Raw genomic sequence first — 16,882 nt, 5'->3', positions numbered from 1 at the left:
AATCCTAAAGGGCTTTTTTTTTTTTTTTTTAATCGCACAGTGTGAGCCCGGCTTTACTCGTATAAAGGTCATAAATGGTTTAAGCAACATAGATTTTGAATCAATACCTCAATTTTACTAGCCATATAGATATCTATATGAGCGTTGTGTCAGCTTATCCAACTCAAAAAAAAAAAAAAACAATCCACCCAATCCCATGCCAACATGTTTTTTCTTGTCCTGTCAGGCATTATAATGAGCTGATTTTTGATACTTGTCAGGATTTTGTTGTTCATGTAATCACACTCAATGTGACAAAAACTGATGCAGTGTTCTATCACACTACACTGCTATTCATCAATGCTAAAGTTTTACTATCTTGAAAACAGCTGAAATGCTTTCACACTACTTTTATTTTTTTCCTCCTGTTTACTCATTACTTCTAACAGTGGGAGTCTGCACTATGAGAGAAAATATGGGGTGATACTGAGCATATATTGTAGAAACCTTCAGCAGAAGATCTTTAATAGCTGTTTGCCTCCACAGTATTACTAAACCAATTTCTTAACTCTACTTTTTTAAAACTGTTCGCTTATAAGCTAAACTACATCAGAATAATCCACTTAAGGTGACAAACATCAAAATTGAGGCCGAAAGTTTCATCTTTTCATTTAATAAGAGAGCAGTTGAGAGGTATCAGCTAACTACTCTAGGGGCCAGTCAGAAACAGATGGCCAATAAAGAACCATGATACTCACTGAGAGGGGTTACAGTGATCTGAACATTACGGGACCGTTTGCTGCGGTCGATGAAATCTCCAGTGAGGGTCTTCTCCCGTTCTGTCACTCTGCAGATGTATTTCCCAGAGTCCTCCGGCAGTAGGCGCTGCAACTTGAGCAGGTGGATGGACGGGCTCTCTTTGCGCACGGTCAGGAGGCCGGTGGCCTCCCGCTCCACATAGTTGGGTCCCAGTACGGGCACGGCGCTGGGCCCAATCACGGCTACGGGTGAGCTGCTGAAGACCCACGACACCGAGAAGAAGCGCTCTGGAACATTCTGAGCGTCAATGGTGCAGCGGAGCTCCAGCGGCTCACCAGCCGTGTAGGCCCGGCGCTCGGTGGTCACCTGGATACTAAAGTCCCGATCTGCGAGAGAAAGAGAGAGAAAATATGATTTAGCCATGACAAAACGGACACATTGGACTAAATTCAAACCAACACTCACATCAAAAGCAAACGAATCTTCATTTATAGAGCTAATTTCCATATGATACGCAGTTTGTGTGCCTCATCAGAAAAGCACTGTCTTCACTTCATTTGGCTTCTTCAGAGGTGATTGCCCCTGGGCTCTAATTACTACAACACACTTCCTGAGAAACGCTCTAACTGCGTAAGTACATGGCACTGACACAGAGAGAGACTCGTGAAACGTACAGGGGGGATGATGATGATGTGTGTTTTTACATGCAGCCATTATTTGTGTCTCATGCTGTGCGCTGCTCTCCAAAATAACAGCACAGTAAACAGGCCTGTGCTCAAAGAGGAATTCACAGATCACAGGGAAACAAAGGCCAGTGGCTGTTTTTCCTTTCCTCCTGTGGTACTCAAGCAGCGTGATGCTCCATTAGGACATTACTGGCCGCCTGAATGGAGCCCGTCTGCGTATTAGGACTAAATCTGCACGCTTCAGACAGATTAATTAGCAGTGGAGATGAAGGGCTGCATGTGGAAATGAATGAGGAAAAACAGAGAGAAAAGTGACGGGATACATTAGGTGAATATACATAAACCCCTCCATTCTAGATCAGACTGCAGTGCAAGATAGGTCATCAGAATCTGAAATCTGTCTGTGTTTGCCAGATGATTGCTGTCTGACTGATTTTTCTTGCCCAGATCTGTGTTTCATAATGAGCATCAATCAAAAATTTTAAGGCACATGGTAGTGCATGGTAGTGCAAAAACAAAGGAGATCAAAAACAAAAAAGACGAATGTTTCCGTTTTAAAAATAAAATGTAAATTATTCAGCAAGTACTTCCACAATAATCCAACAGTTTGCAGTGATGTTCCAGTGTGCTCAACAGCTCAGAGAGGCAGACAGTGAGAGTATGCTAGCTATACTTCATCATTTCTCCTTCATGCGTCCTGGAAGAGATGACTGACAGGCAGGAGTACAAAAGTGCTTTGTACAAAAGATGCACAATGTCACTATGTTCATTGAACCCTAGACCTCAGGGGTTGACATCTTATTAGAATCTAATTGTGAAGATGTTCTTCCTCCTTTTTCAGCTTCGTTATAGTCAAGTACAGTACAATACGACGACTCTGGACAAATCTGGCATTCATAAGGAGAGGGATACTTTCAAAGTCACATGAATAAAGATTTTAGAGTGGGAAGGAAATGTCAGGATTGAGGGTTCACAGCATGAATGACGCTATTAGATTTGAACACAGCTACTAGCTTAAACCAGACTTTCCAGCCAATTCAACGCAGTCAATTCAGTCAACTAAAAATGAAAATACATTAACTGGCTCAAATCCCACAAAACAGCCACCCAATCACTCCTGCACAGACATGTGCACTTTCAATTGAGCCTAACAGGCCACTGGCTAGTACACAGAGAGCATTGTGAGCGTGTTGTCTAGCTGGAAGGGGACTTGGACACAGCCAGTTAGAAAAGGGGATTACAGACAAATCTGTCTTCCCTCGTCTCAGTGTTACTCTTGAATTGCTCTCTGGAATTTCTAATCGGAATCTCTGTCAGGTGAAGCCTGGCTTGCATACTGAAGGATCAGGCCATAATGACATCACCTTGACTCACTTTAAAATCCATTAAACATTTATGTTTAAAAACTACCTTCTAATAAAGTTTCCAGCTTTTTTAATAAACGCCTCCTGTATGCAACTGCCAGCATCTTTTAAAGAAAAGGAGAGAAAAAAAGGTCCATGACCTAAAGACGGCACCAAACAGGTCTATAACTAAAACTGAATCTAAATAAATTTTGTTCACTTGGGTCTTGATAGCATTGTTTTATTTTAGAATTTATTTATCATTTTAGAATAGTTTATATACTATTATAATATTCATTAATATTTTGAATTTTGCTTTTATCTTTATATTTTTCAGTTTTCAGTTTTAATTTTTTAATTTTTCTATTTCTATTATTTCTATTTACTGTAGGTTTAATTTCGTTTTTGTTCAGTTTTAGTACTTTAGAAATACTGAAATTAAATAGTTTTACCATTTTTCATGTAATAGCTATTTTTATTAACGTATATTTTATTTGCAGCTTTATTTCATGTAACAACAACTATTTTAATAGATACCGCTTGATAGTAGAGGGCAGTAAAAAAAAAAAAAACATGGAGCTGTAACAAACTGAAAGTCCTGTATCTTTAAGTGTAGTTTGTAGGGAAAACTGGAACACTTAACTGGAAGATGCTTACAATAAAACAGATGACTGCCTTAAAGGCTTTCAAAGGCCATTTACTGTAAACAGCCCCACATACTGAGACTTTCAAAAAGGCACTTAGCAATAAACATTATAAATGAGTTTATTGTAAGCAACTAAATCACTGAAATGTTTCAATTCCACTCTAAGCTCCTTTTAACATCTAGTGGATTTTTCCTGATGTCCACTTACAGTCAAGGATTCTTGCACCAAAACAGAGGCTATTTAGTGTTACATGACCTTTTTTCACTCTCTCTGAGGCTGCAGGAGTTTTGCTACTCTACCTTAAAAAAACTTATGATCAGTTTGACTACTAATGTAGTTCACACTTTTAAAGTAGGGTCAAAATTAACATTGCTGGATGAAATTGTGTACATAATACAGTTATTTCAATAGAAATGTGAAAATGAGCTTTGTGCAGATTTTTATTAAAATGACTGGATTTCACTCCAAAAACTCCCCAAAGCAGATGTAGCTCATATTCAAGTTGGTAACACAAATATACTGTTGACCAATAGAAATCAGGCTTAAAAGTGACTTCAGCACGAGTGGTGTTTCAAATATTGCTACACTATTTACAATGGATCTTGTTTTGCCAAATTTGCCAACGTAAATATTGAAGAAAAGAAGATATTTTTAAAGTCCATATGATATCGGTCAGTGAGGTTTAAAGTAGGGTCAAAATTAACATTGCTGGATGAAATTGTGTACATAATACAGTTATTTCAATAGAAATGTGAAAATGAGCTTTGTGCAGATTTTTATTAAAATGACTGGATTTCACTCCAAAAACTCCCCAAAGCAGATGTAGCTCATATTCAAGTTGGTAACACAAATATACTGTTGACCAATAGAAATCAGGCTTAAAAGTGACTTCAGCACGAGTGGTGTTTCAAATATTGCTACACTATTTACAATGGATCTTGTTTTGCCAAATTTGCCAACGCAAATATTGAAGAAAAGAAGATATTTTTAAAGTCCATATGATATCGGTCAGTGGCTGGTAACCAACATTCTTCAAAATATTTTATTTTATATTCTGCAGAAGAAAGTAAGGTTCAGTTTTAATTTTGGGTGATTTGCAAGAATCACTGGTCATATGAGCTGAAGGGAAGTGGATGAGTCTTCAATCTATCTCTATGAGAAGCTTATCATTCTGCATTCATTTCACCCTGATCCTACACCGCTGAAGACCACAAATCACAGGCATTAGGCTCTGTGCCCATCTGCAGCCTGACTCTGTGGAGGTTCCCTTGGGAGACAGCCATCCAATATCCACTCCCTAAAATCACAACCTGTCCTCTCCTTGTCCAAACTGCCCTGGTACTCTTGACCAATAACAGGGCTAAATTAACATGCCACTCGCAGCTCCCGTCCCGCCGCATGTTTGATAAGGTGGTGCGCTGTCACCTCCCATTCCCATCAAACCACTGGGCCGGTGTGCTTTGAGATTGAGTTACAGCCCTGTGTTCAGTCAGAGAGACAGCACTCACGTCTGCTGTACATGCTGTCTTATGCTCAGGACAGAGCGACGGCTCTGTAATAAATTGTAAAGTAATGGACTAAAGCCGGAGATGAGGGAGGCATTTTTCTGCCCCAGCCTCTGTTCCATGAAATATGGCTATTCTGGAGAAGGGGAGAGTGGAAAATTTCAGATCTATGACACCCTATGCACTGTGTTAAAGAACAGTTCACCCAACACGACTGCAGAGTGTGACAAACAGAGCAAAATTTAAGTCATTATTCACAAAAAATCTTCCTTTTTTATGTTAGCTCTCAAATGTGGGGTTATTAGACATCAGACATCAGGTCTGACAATAACATCAAACATCCTTGGTTCGCAAGGCTAGAAATCTGGCACAACTTAAAGGAATAATTTACCCAGAAATGAAAGTTCTGTCATCATTTACTCATCTTCATGTAGTTTCTTTCTTCTGTGGAACACAAAAGAAGATATATTTGAAGAACGCTTCAACTAATTGTCCATGCAATGTAAGTCAACAAGGTCCAGATCTACGAAAACACTGATCATCATATACATCCACAGACAACATAAAATAGGGCAACACAACCCGTTATGATGTTTGGTCATGTGATGTACAAGAACCAATGAGGATGTTAGTCGACATTTGAGGGTTGTGTCACCACATTTGATAAAGTCTGTGTATAGTCTTTGATTTGAGAGTGAATTGTGGCTTAAGTTTCAATCTGTTCATCATACAAAGTGTCACTTCAGAAGTCTTGAGCTGCCTTTTCACTATCCTCAACAAACGTCAGACCAGAAGTCATTCATTTCCAATGGAAAGCAATACAGGAGCTTTTTGAACTTTTGTGGCTAGACTCTATGTGACCACCCGACTGGATGTAATGAATGAATATGAGCACAAACTGAGAATTGCCAATGTTTTTTTTGCACTACAATGTAAATTATTAAACACAAATGGTGTAAAATGGGTTGTTATGAATAATTATGGCCAATATAATTATTTTGTAATTATTACATACTTATGTTGATTAGCCCTAGAAAAACTACTAAGGTTTTCTTTCAAACATACTAGCGGTCATTTATTTTGTGTGGATCTATTCATACATTCATAAACGATGACAGAATTGAAATTTTTTCCCCTTTAAAAGTGTTGGTCATTAAGCAGATGTCAGTACTGATGATTACTCAACTGATGTGTTGGAGTTAGATGAGTCGATGCGACTGGCTTGTTACCTGAGAGACCACTGAGACGTCACTATGCCACGCACTATGATAACCTTCATGACACTGTCGACAACAGTGAGTGGAATGGACTCGAGAGAGCCGATGCCTGCTCTGTACTCCATGACAGGGAGTTTGATGTTAAGAGGATCAGCAGCCACCGCTCTGGGACTCCGGTAATGTGCTTAATTTTAGATAGTGATCGGCTCAAGGCATATTTAAGCATTTCTGCAGGGAAGCAGAGTCATGCATGCCCTGTTTTAGGGTGTATTCACACCTGTCTTGTTTGGTTCGATTGAATCAAACTCAAGTTCGTTTCCCCACTTGGTGCGGATCTTTCTTGGGGTTGAAACATACTTTGCACAAGTTTTGAAGATTGTTGAACCAATCCCCTTAAGTGACCATTGACTTGCATTATGTGGACAAATAAACACTGTGGCATTTCTCACAACATCATCTTTTATGTTCTACAGAACAAGGGCCTGTTCACACCAGGAACGATAACTATAAAGATAAATGTCTTAGCGTCCACACCAGCGAACAATAACTGTCTGTTTATTCTAAGCGCACACGCGTCTGCTGCCTTAAATTCTCGAGCTCTTTATAGCAGGATTGATTCTGATTGATCTGTCAATGTTTTTATCGTTCATCAGCTGGAAAAAATCATTCTGAAAATGATTCCAATGATATAGTATCTTTGTGCCTTTATCGTTATAGCTGTGTTTTGTGGACTCTGCTATTCTTTAATACTGAGAACGATTTTTAGAACTGTGTCTTTATCGTTATCTTTATAGTTATTTTTTTTTGGTGTAAACAGGCCTTTAGACCATGTATAATGTTCACAATCCAATTTACAGAGTTTTCCTGTCCAATGGAAATGTTTTTGAAAGATATGTTTTTATCGGCTGAACGAATAACAGGTACACAACAGTATGACTCCTTCAAGAATCACGAATGTAAGGCATCTGGTTGTAAATTGTTCATAAAACCATTCTTATGTTAATTTTGTTATGTTCATTTACATAAGATTGGATTTTTGCAACATTATATGCAAATATTTTCATGTTTAATGAATGAGGCCTATTGAAAGCATCGTACAGTACTTCTATCCCTCACAGCCTCGTTTTTGTTCATGTCACATTAAATATGATATCTACCCCCAAACAACTCTCACTCACCTGTGGGCTGAACTTTGACAGATGTCTTCTCCGACTCTTTCCGGGTCATGGCGTACCAGGAGTGATCCGGGTCCTGGATCCATTCCGAGGCCTCGCAGTAGAACTCTCCCTGGTCTGTGGGCTGCAGCTTGTAGATGGTGAGACGGTACGAAGTGGCACTGGTCTTGTCCAGCCGCAGGTCTCCTGAAGACAGACGTTGGCGGTACTGTCCCCCTGGCCGTAGAACAAAGTCCCGTGATAGGGTGACCAGGTCACGTGGACCAGAATCGGGGTCATCAGCGGTACGCAGGTACCAGCCCACAGAAACGTGAGTGTGCTGGGACGTCTGGCGTGTGACCTCACAGCTCAGCTGTAGAGTGTCCCCCTCCACTTTCCAGAGAGTCTGAGCAGTGGCCGTCACCGTCAGAGTGTCCGGGATCACTGTGGAAGAAACCGAGGGATGAGGTTAGTTTGAGAGCAGAGTCCATGAACAACAAAACATACCCTTAAAGCCATTCACTCCTTTTCCCATTAACATTTAAACAGGATTCTCTCCTGCAGGGCGGCTCAATCTCAACCCTTTTATTAACTTATAGCCTCAAGAAAAAACAAGGCTTTTTTGTCCTAAACAACCCCTTAATCTTCTTCTCCCTCTATCAGCTTCTGGGTCCTCCTCTAATAAATACAGCAGAATTTTTCAAAAAATAGAGTATAACTACAGAACAAACCAAAAGATGTTCATGCTTTCTTGGGGCTGAAACATACTTTGCACAAGTACCTCATTCAAGTGTTTTATGCTACTAGCGATGCATCAGTATGACAATTTTGGCTGAAACCAAAAACTCTTGTATGACCGATAACCAATTAATGGGTAGAATTAAAATGTAAACTAAATGAAAAATAAAATCTCAAAACTAAAATCAATCACTAACTTATTTTAAATTCATTTAGACATCACAACATTGTAATGTAGAGTATGAAAAATAGATATTCAAGATGACATTTTACAGTGTTATTAAATTATTAGTATTTTTAAAGATTAATTTTAGGTAAGAGCTAGATGACATCAGAGGTAATCTAAATGTATTGATAGACGGTATTATATTTCATGCATTTCTAGTGTTATTTTAGTATCATTTATATTATAGAATTTATTAATACTTTAAATTAGTTTTTGTGTTTATATTTTCAGTTTTCATTTTTTGTGTTCATTTTATTTTCATTTTAATTTTAGTTGAGTTTTTAATTTTAGTTGACTTAGTTTTCATTTTAATAATTGTATGTGCTTTTATCATTTTTACAAGTGTGAGCTAGTACTAGCATTTTTACTAGTGTTTATTTTAGTTACTTACGTCATTTACTTGCCACAATATGTATGAAATATATGTTTTTTTATTTATTTCAGCATTATTACAATTAACAAAAATTATTTTTATTAGTCTGTTTTACAATATAACAACAACAACAACAACAACAACAACAACAACAACAACAACAACAACAACAACAACAACAACAACAACAACAACAACAACAACAACAACAACAACAACAACAACAACAACAACAACAACAACAACAACAACAACAACAACAACAACAACAACAACAACAACAACAACACTGATCCCTACTAGCTACACAAGCTCGATTTTGTTCAACATTATGTTCCAAAATGTGTCAGACTGCAATTTAAGCACACACTGTATTCTCAGCATTGCCATGGAAGTATCAACATTTTCATATTAACTTGTCATCAGGTTTAAGACACATCTATTTAAATATAAATGTAACACTGACTAAAGTACTGGGTTTGTAAGAGGACACATTAAGTATGCATTCATTTAATTGCCCTAAGTATGTTTCTGGCCCTTATGGGTTTAGTCTACACAGTTTTTCTCTTTCTCTTGTGTGCAGTGCCATAGGCTCACATATGTAAACAAAATGCTGCAGACGCACATGAACACGTTTGCATGAAGCTGGGGAAGCATGAAAGGAGAGCAGTCCCGAGACTGCAGATAAACCAAACATACAAACAGAGATTTTTTTTTTTCATGGACAGCCTGCTATGTAAACGTGCTGCCCAAACCCACACTTGCACACTCCAGCTCAGCAGCAGGGCAATCCAGGACATCTCTGACACCACGCTACCATCCTTTAGTGCCAAGCCGCCACAACATGATATTCTGCATCCTATTACCGCTAGATGTCTTCGTGTGGTGCTAGCATTGATTAGCACCAGTCAGATCTTCAGCCTGGGAACAGCGTCTCACAGGCTGTGAAAAAAAAACAGCTCTGACATCACCGTGCGAGAAATGGATTTTTGTGACAAACCAAAATCCTGGAAATAAACCTGTGTGACATCTTGAGAACTGCAGCCACAATATTTATCTGAATGAGGCGCTGACAGCTGACAGCTGCCAGTGTCTCCAATGCCTCAAGTTTCTTTTTCCAGGACACTTAAAAAAAAAAAAATCATTACAAATCCTAAATATAGCAGGCCTTTAGAAAAATAAAAGGAACTTTATAGTTATTTAAGCATGACTATTTGTAGATTTTGCTCAAACCTTTTGCTCAACTGTAGAAGAGATGAAAATGTATTTAAATGACTTCCCAAAAATAAGTGTGGCCATAAAAGGTAATTGGTATAACACAAAACTATGCGCTTATGGATGGATCTTACATCACTGGCTCAGGTCCAGGCTGATCCTAGGAGTGGCATGGAAATGTAATCCTGCTGGCAATGCATGATGAGGTGCATCTGGTGCTTTCTGCACCTTGTCACCCCTTCCATGAATCCAGCATTGCATGTCTCCAGCACTAAAGCCGGTTCAATGTCAATGCATCCAGTCAGCGTTTGGAGTAGCATGTAATGAAATGTTCCTAGTGCACTGTGCACCTTGTCGCCTTAGTAAAATGGTTTTCAAAGTGCATGAGGTAAACGCAAGTGAATGTACCTGGCTTACGATTGTTTGACAACAGTCCAGTTGAAGAATATCTAATCAAGATCAACTTATTAAAGGATTACAGTGACATTAACTGTCTACCTGAAATTGAACACATACTGGTAGCTTAACACACTAGCACATGGTGTTAGCAATGATAAGTTTATGGGTTTAATTTGCAGGGAATGCATTAATTGCTTAAACACATAATATGCATTAACTGATGAATGGCTGGAATTCTATACTAGTTTATACTAGTTAAATAAATTAAAATGAACAAAAATTAACCACTTTAGATGCTATTACTACAAGTGAATATATGCATCACAACATCATTATGTACAGTATAAAAACGGATGTTCATGTGAATTAAAGAGGTGTTTACTTGTATAAAGCTCAAAAAATCTGATTCTCACTCATGGGCTCCTTATATAAAGTTAATATTATTAATTTTATTGTATTGCTGGGTATTTTAATTCACTGTATGTAATTAGTTGGGGTGTTGTTAATTAAGGTCATGATATTGTGGAATTATAACTCGTGGCATTGTTATCTGGGTTTGTTGTCTGTGCACGTTATTCTATGTAGAAAAATCCAATAAAAAATATGAGTGTTCATGAAATTTGTACATTTAAAAAAAAAAAGAACTTCAAGTGAGTGTTAGTTGACAGTGACAGGCAATCTAAATAGAGGGGGTGAGCATGCACAATTATATATGCGATAGACACTGATAAATAAGAAAAATTAAACATGTGTATTTAAATACAAAATGCAACATAAATATAAAAATATACAGTAAAGATAAAAATATCTAATATAATATTGACCGATAACCAATAGTACTAATATATAGTGTATGCCTAGACAAAAAGTGCCTGCCAGAAACATAAATCTAAAACCTAATATGATCACAAATGTGATTATACGTTCAGCTACAGTAGCAATAAGAGAATAGTACACTCACAGCTCCATTTAACACATTATATCACAGACTTTTCTTCAAAATCAGCAAAGAAAATGCTAAATAAAACTAAGCTTTGAACTGTAGAGTGTGCAACTTGGTTCAGCCGGGCCACTTGATGACATTATAATCTTAAACAGAGGCCTTCACACTCACTCTAAAAATGAGCCTTTACAGAGAGCTGCATAAAAGCCTTTATGAATCAATCAGCCTGTCTCTCTTTCTGTGCGAAAGCCCCTGAATAAATGAAAACCTATTGAACCGAGCGAACGGACTCACACATACACTCCTTCGACAGTGAAAATGAATCCTCTTGGTTTACCTATGCAGGCATTGGGGAAGCTCAATTATTCAACTTCATGTTTGCTCACACATTATCACTGCTGAGCTAGAGTGCACGAGCCACACAAAAGGTACGCAATGCTAATGAAACAACAGCGAGTGGGGTGGGGTGGGGACACAGCTTATATAAAACGAATGAAATGGGAGAAAGTCTGCGTGAGGGAGAGATGAGTGACGGAGGAGGAACAGCAGACGGCAGCGATGCAAATGAAACGAGGGGAAAGAAATGAAAGAACCAGAGGAAAGATGGCACTGTTTAACAGCAGGTTTCTTCAGCACTGCTTTAAAGAATCACAGATGTTAGACACAAAGACAGAAAGTGAGTGACATAAAAAAGCAAAATAGTGAAATGAGGCTGAAAGGAGGCCTGAGAGACTGAGGTGGCAGCCCTCCGCTCGTTTTTTTTAATAAGAAAGCCCACAGTGTCTCTCACACACTGATGAACAACTACCTCACGAATCACAACAGAGGTGGGGAAACACAAGGATAGGATGGCAAGGATAAAAATAGAAGGGCTTTTTCCATTTGGGCATCTGATTATTCTTGCATTCTTATGTTGTGTGTGTCTTGAAGAGTAGATGATGGTGTAGGAGTGTGAAGGAGAGCAACCGCTAACACACATTCCTTTGTGGAGGAGTGTGAGTGTGTCTTCGTATGTAGGCGAAGACCTGAGGGACAATCTTCACTACTGTAGAACCACATACACCCCCACACTCATCGCTGACTCCATATAACCATCATGCATTATGATGCAAGTAATGGGCAAACTCAATAAGGGTCCTTCGTCTTAGCATAAACGCATTGCTAAACAAACAATAATCACAGAGTCTCTGGAGGAAACACGATCAATACTTAAATATCAGATATCATATTCTACAGAAACAAGCTTGTTACCATAACAACTACTGAGCAAGGTCCCATGGAAACAGCTAGCTGTTTCCATGCCAACATTAAATCCTCAACTTGTAAAGGAATAAAGATATTGATGGCATCAAACTACTGGCTCTCCAAGTTAAGTCACCAAATCAGGCCTAAAGCGCAAAGCTAGTGCTAATCTCATGCTATTAGCACTCAATTCACCAGCGGACCAGGGCTGACGGAGAAATAGAGGGATCTCGGTCGTTGATGATTGTCTCACACTACCATAATTTATTTGAGCTCAAAACTTGAGACTTACAAATATTGAACAATTCAAAAGTCATATTCTTGCATATCCTTCTGGGATAAGAAGTCAGTGGATGTCAGGTAGGTATGACCAAAAATCGCAATACACTTTTTTAGATAGTGCAGCCAGATAAATATTTTACAAATAAAATGTACTTCGGACCAGCTTGATGGAAGAAAACTAAAAGACAAAAATGATTTATAATAAATAAATTATAAATCAGGCATCAGTGCTGCCTCACATTACATAATGTGAGTTAAAAATAAAAGACTCAAAACACTTTTACATTATAAATGCCACTGGGTGAGCCATGTTCAAAGCCGTAAAACAGCCATTATATACACATTTAGTTCAATTTTATGCGTAAAGTTGTGCCATTGCTTGGCAACCGTAGAAGCTACACCATGTCAAGGCTGCTGTATGACGTTACAGAAATTAAATCACTCCCATTACAATCAAGAAAGCTGTCTTTGATTTTGCTTTTTTTTAACCTATACTGTAAGACTACTGTATACTGTAGCTACTGACCTATAAGACACAAATTAAAATAAAATATGAAAAATAGACTATTGTTCAAAAGTTTAGAGCCAGTAAGATTTTTTTTAAAGAACTTAATACTTTTATTAGGCAAGGATGCATCAAATTTTTCAAAAGTGACAGTAAAACGATTGCATTGTTACAAAAGATTTCAATTTCAAATAAACTTTTGTTCTTTTGAACTTTTTATTCATCAAAATAATAAAAAATGTATCATAGTTTCCACAAAAGTAAGCAGCACAATTGTTTTCATTTTCAACACTGATAATAATACCAATTTATAATGCTCATTGAGCAGCAAATCAGCATATTAGAATGATTTCTGAAGGATCATGTGATGGCTGTTGACAATTCAGCTTTACATCACATGAATAAATTACATTTCTCAATATTTCTCAATATTAAGGTTTTATTTTTAACCAAATGCAGCCATGGAAAAACCTTACCAACCCCAAACTTGTAAATATTAGTGAAATTAATCAGTTTTAATCAGATTTTTTGATAGTTGATGCATTCAGTTTTTTTAACAAGTAAATGTGTTGCACCAGATGAAGGGCTACTTGAGCATTACTGTTGAGGTTATGGGGGAATCAGAGACAAAGTATGTTGCGAAACCGCATGATTTTTTAATTCCCTCAGTGGAAATATTGCATTATGAGTGTAATATCAAAATTTCTAAAGGTTGACTTCATATATACTGTTAAGTCATATATTGTCATAGCACTGAGTCCTGATGTCAGGCATCTCGGATTCTGTGACCTCTATCAGGACTGGTTTAGGGCCGACATGCAGGTGTGATACCAGGGGCACAAACTCAGAAATGAGATGCAGCCTGCAGGGCAAGATGATGATTCTAGATCCAGCTTGCACTTGGTTTGAGATCTCTGTTCAGACCATTCTTATCCCACTGGTCTGTGCCATCTATTCACTTAAAATCTATCAGATGAGCAAAATTCACTAAAGTGTGCAGCTGTTAAATTTTATGTGAATTCCCGGACCTGAGCAGATGGCATAACTCAGTTGCCCCAAAGACACCCTCTTAAGCCAGCTGCCCACTTAGCAACTTGAAACAATAGTTAAAGAAGTGCTGGAGAAATTCTACCAGCTCTCATTTGTGAGTCTCATCACAAAGAAACACAACAGGGGTGATCAATAAAATATCCATGATTCATTAAGAGAATAGGGACAACCCTTTTAGACCATGCGCCGGGCACAGCGATCATTTTTCCCATCCTTAAACTAGCAAAAGTGGATTCGGCCACACCCTAAGCGCTATTGCGCCGTGCGCTTTATACCATGTGCTTAGATCGTTAAAATAGGGTCCTTAGTGGTGATGACGTTGAAGGCATTGTAGGGTATCAGACCAAATCAGACAATTTAAGATTTGATCAAGAACATAGTTGAAACACGAGGAGCCGAATTCCACAGAGGCCCAAGACACAGGATGTTCGTAAATCAGATCCTGGCGCCACATGAGACACTCCATATATGAAGCAAGCGCCTTCTAATAGAGCATGTTAGTTAAGATAACAACACTATTAATAAACAAAATAGATAGCATAAACATTAAAATTGGACAAACAGTGCATTTTTAATCAGATATGTTCTTGATTAGAACAATTTTAGTGATTATTTTCACTACTGAATGAAATGTTATTGTCCACTTATCAGCCATTTTTGATTAATGTTTTCACTGAGCTTGTCAAAGTGCTTTCTGTGATTGCCTTCTCTGTGAACAATATAAAGTGATGTTAGAATGAGCCCTAAAAAGCCAAAACAAATGTAAGTATTTTTTCACTTCCAGTTCCATCCTACCAAAGTCAACTGTTTTTTCTGAATGGTGTTACTGTGCTATTTAATAGTGTTTTCACTATATTTTGGATATTAATATCCATTGCAGAGTTGATGTTGTGCGGCTCGTTCAATGAATCGCTGGCCGTCTCAGTGATCAGCCGTAAAACAGTGATTCTGTCCAAATTCCCTTTAAAATCTTAAATGATTCCCTTTGAGCTAAATTGACCTGTTTCCCTTACAGCATTCAACCATGTAGTTGTTTATGGCCTAACTAGCCTACTGGAGATTGTATATGAACTTCATAAGAGAAAATTATAGAAAGAGAGAAGAAAATCATAAGAGTTGTGTTCATCTGTGAAGATTATCTTGATGAACAAAAAGTGTAAGAATCTGAAACTTTTGTTGGTCTGCAATAATCCAAAAGCCAATGCAAAAATTTGTCATAGAAAAAGGTTGATGCAATTTTTTTATCTTACAAGGCAAGATTTAAAAAACAACCACACACTTAAACCAGCCTCATCTGGTTTGCTGATTTCTAAGGGTTTTTGGCAGGCACATATCAGCTTGGTCAGTATGGGAGTCTATTTTTTAAAGAACAGAAACCCATCTTTGGTTTAGATGTTTTGTTTTGTTTTTCTTCAGCAGGTTATGATGTCTCAGATGCTGTGTATGTAGGCAGCACACTAGGTTTTGCAGCTTGTGTCAACAAAACGCCTCTCCGCCCTCCAGTTTTTCACCTGCCCTGACTCATTCAATCCTATTATCTACTAAATTTGACTTCTATTTCTTTTCCTTCATTCTGCCCTCTTTCAAAGGGTCACACAGCTGCTGACAGCAAAATAATTGGCAATGTGTGACTAAAGGAGAGACACAGAGAGAGGTGAGTAGATAGACAAGGACAGAAGAGATTTAAAGAGGTCGTCAGAACAACAACTTACACCCCACACTCGGTGGGAGAGCTGCAATTCACTGTCACATCAAAAGCACAGTGGAAAGAGAGAGGGAGAAAACGGTACATCTATTCACTCTCAGTCTCAAGTTCCCTGTGACAGATGCAAAGACACCAAATCAGACTGTCTGGCAGCCCAGTGCACCACCAGACTTTTATTCATATAGTCTCTTTCAATTCAACCTTGTCTTCTCTGCCCCACTACTACCCTGCTCGCTCTTTCTCACGGTATTCGAACATACACTCACCTCTTTGTGTTTAGTGTACAGTTCAATTAAAATGTTTTTGGATGCCATCGAATAATGAGATGTGAAGCGGAGAGGAACATCAAAGCAGCAGAAAAAAGCATTATGTTTTGGTAACACATTGATACGCGCCTCCTATTATACAAGCACCACATACACACACCTAAATGAAAAGAGGATTAGATTGGAGGATGGAGGAGATGAGGGTCAAGGAGTTGTGACAAATGTAATGCAAGCGGTCATTGTTGCTTCTTTTCTTTTCTTTCTCTGATCATGAGCATGATCATGCTCTGATCATGTGGTTCATTATTCTGGTTTAAGCCATATAAAGCACTCATTAAAGGACCTCTTGAATAAGAGAAAGAATTGGTTTCTATCAAGGCCATCTTTGTTCATGGGTGCTCAGTTGCAGGTTGTTTTAGAGCCAATCATCTGAGCCGTATGGTTCATGTGACTAATCAATAGCTGCAGGAATGTAATGTCATCATGACAACACTGGTTGTTGCAAACAGTTCAAACACAAGCAGACAGAGAAAAATAACCAGTCAATGGTAAAACATTTCATAATATCATTACATTATTAATAATTTCATAATATTTCATAATATAATATATTTTTTAAATAGTTTGAACTATTAGAGGTCCTTTAGA

The 16,882-nt window shown here is 38.1% G+C and overlaps 1 protein-coding gene across 1 annotated transcript in view; it reads right to left on the bottom strand.

Moving 5' to 3' along the window:
• The window catches only part of LOC107732353 (immunoglobulin superfamily member 3-like), a 168,790-nt gene that overhangs the window by 40,279 nt on the left and 111,629 nt on the right, over positions 1–16,882 (bottom strand). The window contains exons 3-4 of the mRNA XM_016543648.1: positions 7,315–7,734; positions 738–1,124 (exon numbers count right to left, since the gene is read on the bottom strand). Of these exons, the coding sequence (XP_016399134.1) occupies positions 738–1,124; positions 7,315–7,734 (807 nt within the window). The remainder of the gene's footprint in view (positions 1–737; positions 1,125–7,314; positions 7,735–16,882) is intronic.

Source organism: Sinocyclocheilus rhinocerous, unplaced genomic scaffold (genome assembly GCF_001515625.1).
Source record: "Sinocyclocheilus rhinocerous isolate Xijiao unplaced genomic scaffold, SAMN03320098_v1.1 scaffold3203, whole genome shotgun sequence".
Lineage (NCBI taxonomy): Eukaryota > Metazoa > Chordata > Actinopteri > Cypriniformes > Cyprinidae > Sinocyclocheilus > Sinocyclocheilus rhinocerous.
This window is presented reverse-complemented; position numbering and strand designations above follow the sequence as displayed.